This window comes from Arachis ipaensis, chromosome B09 (assembly GCF_000816755.2).
Source record: "Arachis ipaensis cultivar K30076 chromosome B09, Araip1.1, whole genome shotgun sequence".
NCBI classification, from domain to species: Eukaryota; Viridiplantae; Streptophyta; class Magnoliopsida; order Fabales; family Fabaceae; genus Arachis; species Arachis ipaensis.
The window spans coordinates 143,560,335-143,565,994 of record NC_029793.2 but is presented as its reverse complement, the minus strand read 5'-3'; the positions used below and the strand labels follow the sequence as shown (position 1 = coordinate 143,565,994).

The 5,660-nt window shown below is 36.4% G+C and overlaps 1 protein-coding gene across 1 annotated transcript; it reads right to left on the bottom strand.

Annotated features, from left to right (window-relative positions):
* Positions 3,806-5,191, bottom strand: LOC107616175 (glucan endo-1,3-beta-glucosidase-like). The gene is made up of 2 exons (XM_016318169.1): positions 5,125-5,191; positions 3,806-4,866 (listed from the first exon to the last, which is right to left on the bottom strand). The coding sequence occupies exons 1-2, from the start codon at positions 5,189-5,191 to the stop codon at positions 3,806-3,808; spliced, it is 1,128 nt and encodes a 375-aa protein (XP_016173655.1).

Below are 5,660 nucleotides of genomic sequence, written 5' to 3'. Positions count from 1 at the left end.
ATATTAATTTCTTTTAACAGTGAATTATTTTTAAATTTAAATATTTAAATTACATTATTAAAAAAATTAATTATATTAATTTTAAGTATTTTAATTAATTAATTAAGTGGGATCACAACAGGGACTAAAGTTAGTTCCTCCTAATGGAGAAGAGAGAGATGCTTTGAGTTCCTATTTACTGTTTATGACACAAAAGCTGATGTGGAGTTACTTTTTATGACAGGTAGGCCATAAACAGGAACTGGGATGAGTTCCATACTGGAGATGGTCTAAAGACGAGTTTGATGTGTTGAAAACCAAAATCTTAAAGTCATTGTTTATATTTGAGTGTGACACTCATTAAACCCTAAAACTCAAATAAAATAGTATCTATGATTTTAATATCATTTATCCAAATCAAAAGTAAAAGTGACTTATTTAATTCAATATTTATGACAATAAATAAGATCACCGCTATATAAGTCATTTAATATTAAATTATTTAATTTGCGATTATAATTAATATATGTATTGTCCATAAATATATTAAGAAATAATAATTTCCTAACAATCTTCCACTTGAGCTATGCATATATATTTTCCTGAGATAATCACATCTTATAAATTTTAGGCGCACATCTGAATGTTATTTTTCTGATTATTTTAATAATCTGGTCTGTCTCATATATTAAATATGAAATTACCACAATTTTTATCACATTAGTGTCGCAACAAAACTATGATGATCGCTATACTAAAATACTTAACCACATAGATTAAATTTGGATGAGAAAATTCAGAAATTACATACAAAAATGATCTCATGCATGCCTATTTTCAACTGGTCAAACTTTAATAAAAAAATTATTTTATTCGGTGACAGACTCAGATGAAACTGCAACGGCAATGCCCGGACTTATAACGATGGCGACTAAGTGATGAGTATGTGGAAGAAGAATAGAAGAACTTAACATACTCACTCACAATGAGAGAGAGAGAGAGAGAGAGAGAGAGAATTTAACTAGAGAAAAGGGAATCGGCAGGAGAAAGGTGGCAACGGGCTCAACAACGACGGTAATAGGATAAGCAGCGATGACGACATGAGCTGTGAAGTAAGATGGGAGCTGTGAAGAGGTAGGCGGCGATGGGCTTAGCAACAACGATGACCGAAGTTATGAGGTTTTTTTTTTTTAAGAAGTCGAGAGGAAGAAGATTCTGGGTAAGGATGACTGAGTTTCTCTTGCATGGCTATAGAGTATAGACTGAAGTTGTGAATCACTGAATCTGTGATGTGAGGCAAATTCTAATTCCTAAAAAGTTTTTATATGTATATATCTGGAGTGGAGTGGGTACATCCTAAATCCGATCATGTCTTGTCTTAAGCAAAATCTGCCCCAACTTGACTCAAGTTATTACCCTCCTCAACCGGGTATGGACGGGTCGGATACCCGTGTATTCAGGTACTCAATTTATTAAGAATTTACAGCTAATAGCCAATGAATTGCTATACACACAATGCGAGATTCTAATTCCTAATAATTGTTTAAGGGGACGAATGAGATAATCACTCAACAAACTTAAATTGATTAAAACAAATATTAATTATTTTTAATATTTTAAAACACTAGTTAAACTAAAATTCAACTATAATCTATATACATCATGTCTTGATAAAGAAAATTTTGACTAATTTTAAACTTGCTTGTGTGTCTTAATGTGACTTTTTTTTTTAAGTTTGACATGATCTAAAAGATACTATAGCAGACTTATTTAATAATAAAACTTAAGAAAAAAAAACTCAAAATAAATTATGTAATTATGTTCTTCTTTATATCCCTTCCGTCCCTTGTATTTTTATGTATCAAAAAAATAAAATATCTGACACTTTTCGAGATTATTGAAGAAGATGTGTAGCTTGATTTTATTGTACAATAATTATTTTATGAGTAAAGGACAAATAGGTCCTTAACCTTTTTTTTCGCAGACATTTTCGTCCTCAAGGATTAGAAAATACATTCATGTTCCTGACCCTTTTAAAATGCGGACAAATTGACCCTCCGTTGAAGTGACTCCGTTAGACTCAACGGAAAACGCTGACGTGGCTCCCGTGGCGCTGACCTGGCCGTTACGGGAGCACACGTGGCACACAGCTTTTCAAAACAGGACATATTAGTCCTTTCACACTAAAACGTGTACCTTTTCAAAACATGACATATTAGTCCTCCCAACCCAAAACGACGTCGTTTCACCCAAATCCCCAACCTTTCACATTTATGAGCCCTAATCCTTCCACAGATCAGCCACCTCCAACCCCAACCACCTCCTGCCCCTGACTCCCTCTTCCACCATTTTCACTATTATCCGCCGCCACCACCTTCATTTTCCTAGATCCCCCGTCCATGGTGGCCGGAGCTTCTCCACCACCGCACGTACACATAGATGACAACAAACCGTAACAGCAACTCACATGTTCTTCTTCCTCTGCAATGCCATTGCCTCTCTCCTTCTCACCCCTCAACAAGCTCAAGCGCTTCAAATCCCTCAAGCTCTGCATTTCAAAGTCTCTCCTCAACGCTCCTTCCCTCTACGAAGCCGTTTCATCTCTCGATCACTTCCACCCTAAGGGCATTCGCTTACCTTCTCGTGTTCTCGCCATCCTCTTGCGCCATTGCTCCGCCTCCAAATCCTACCGTGAGAGCAAATTGGTCCATTTGCATCTCAAGCTGACCGGTCTCAAACGCCCCACTACGTATTTTGCCAACCATTTGATCTGTATGTACTTTAGTTGCGGCAATTTTGTTGGTGCCCGCAAGGTGTTTGACAAAATGGAGGCTAGAAATTTGTACTCTTGGAACAATATGATTTCTGGGTATGTGAAATTGGGCATGATAAAGCAGGCTCGGGGTGTGTTTGATAGAATGCCTGAGAGAGATTTGGTGTCGTGGAATACGATGATTGTTGGGTATGCGCGTAATGGGGTGTTTGGTGAGGCTTTGGGGTTTTATGGGGAGTTGAGGAGATTGTGTATTGGGTATAATGGGTTTAGTTTTGCAAGTGTGTTGATTGTTTGTGTGAAGATGAAGGACTTTGAGCTTTCTAGGCAGGTTCATGTGCAGGTTTTGGTTGTTGGATTTTTTACCAACGTAGTTGTATCATGAGACTAGAACAGAACAGTGGAACACGGTGGTTGTGGAGGGTGCGCATGGGGAGGGGAGTAGAGTGTGTTAGGGTAAGCGAGGGAGTGGAGAGGGAGGGAGATGGGGCAAGGAAAGGAGGGGCAACGTAGGTGGTGGTGGAAGAGGGAGTCAGGGGCAGGAGGTGGTTGGGGTTGGAGGTGGCTGATCTGAGGAAGTGGCTGATCTGTGGAAGGATTAGGGCTCATAAATGTGAAAGATTAGGGGTTTTGGTGAAACGACGTCGTTTTGGGTTGGGAGGACTAATATGTCCTGTTTTAAAAAGTTACAATTTTTAGTGTGAGAGGACTAATATGTCCTGTTTTAAAAAGCTGCATGCCACGTGTGCTCCCGTAACGGCCAGGTCAGTGCCACGGGAGCCACGTCAGCGTTTTCCGTTGAGTCTAACGGAGTCACTTCAACGGAGGGGTCAATTTGTCCGCGTTTTGGAAGGGTCAGGGACATGAATGTATTTTCTAATCCTTGAGGACGAAAATGTCTGCGAAAAAAAAGGTCAAGAACCTATTTGTCCTTTACTCTTATTTTATTTTACAAAGATGTGTAGCTTTATTTTATTGTACAATAATTATTTTATTTTACAAAGTTTGGCAATTGACCTCACAAATGAGAATATGTCCTAATATAAGAGCTTTCTACGTTGCACCCAAAAAATAAGAAAAAAGAAGAAAAAGGAAGTAGTATACAACATTGTTTTTCATTGATAGAGGAGAAGAGTTTGGAATAACATCTGATTCTGAGCAGCTAGTAAAGCTAATTTGATACTTTAGATTTTTGTTGGGGTGAAACAAACCAAAATGGCGTTCGGTTTCAGCAGGTCCTTTAAGATCTTCATCAAACATAGCAAACAAATAAGTTTCAAGCGCTTGATTAGGCCTTTTTGGTGTCCCTTGAGTCACATGTTGAATTAAATTCTGATAATAGAGTTTTGCATTCAACACCGTTGCAGCAGAACCACCATCAGAAGGCCATCCACTCTCTGATACCACCACTTGCAAATTAGGAGCATCAAGCTTTTCAAGTGCTGCATAAACTGCATCTAGTGATGCATCAAACAGATTATGGTACTCATATTTACCATCCTTAATTGTAGTATTTGATGGAGAGAACAATGCAAAATCAAGATTAATGTCATTTGGGTCACCAATGTATGTGAAATAAGTGTATAAATTTACAAGGAGTGGTGCATCTTTATCTGCAAGGAAGCTTATGATTGGTTTTATATATGAATATGAAGAAGGACTAAATGATCCTTGGGATGGAGGGTAAGAGCTTCCCAATAGTGACAATTTTATGGCTGTTGAAACCTTGATTTTTGTGTGTAGCTTGAAAGACACAAGTGCAGCATAAATATTCTGCATTGCCCGGGATATAAATTGGGCTTGTTGATCATTTGGCATTATTTCATTGCCAACAACAATGTACCTAAATTTGACATAGTTTATGTGAGTTTGTATGTTGTTTTGGACCCACTGAATTGCTGATGGTTCAGAAGTTGCAAGAGTCTGAATATCTTCATTAGGAACCCCAACAACCAATTCTATATTTGATCCTTTCAGTGCTTCAATGATTGAAGGATCAGGGTTGTATATTCTCATTTTCTCAATGCCATTTGCTTCGTAAAGATCTACCACTTCTTTTGGAGGTGGTAAGTTATCAGCCACCGTTCCATAGCATACTCCAATTGATTGTGCTGCTATATATTCAATGAAAAATACAAAGTGAAAATTCTGGTGCCGTTGTCTTCATGGGAAGTTAATATTTTAAAATCGTTAGATAATTTGATAAGTTTGACTACTAAATTATCGTCTAACAATTTTTAACTATTAACTTCACATAAAAATAACTGCACGTGAATTTTTACCAAAATATAATTAATCTTAAGGAAGCAAAAAAGAACCATTAAAATTGACATTATTGATTTTAGTATTTGAACAAGGTGTTGAAAGTTTACCTGTTGTTCCTAACACATGGAATAAGAGAAGAATTTGTAGCCCAACAAGTGTTTGCATCAAAGCCATTGTTGACACTTGAGAATGAACTCTACTTTCTGTCCTCTATATGTATTATAACTTGCCAACGAACGTTAATATATATAGGTGAAAACGATTTTGAACAGACATATTAATAAAATAAAGATTTAAGTATTTATCGTCATTAAATCAATACATCATACATGTCTCTTCTTTGACGTAATTAATTATTCCTTTTTGTACCAATAACATGCAACCTTAATTCCAGTAGTCACATGCAAATCCATCATTCTTTAAATAAAACATGATTGAAATTTAATTGCATAGAAAGTTTAGAAGATTTATCCTCCATGCATAGACAATTAGACATACATACACACATCCACGTAATAGAAAGAAACTTATTACATTTATAAGATTTTGATACTTTATATTCGTTATTGTTACACATTTATATCTATCTTATAGTAAAAAATCTCTATATAAATTCGAGATAGAGCGTGACAGTTTTAGTCAA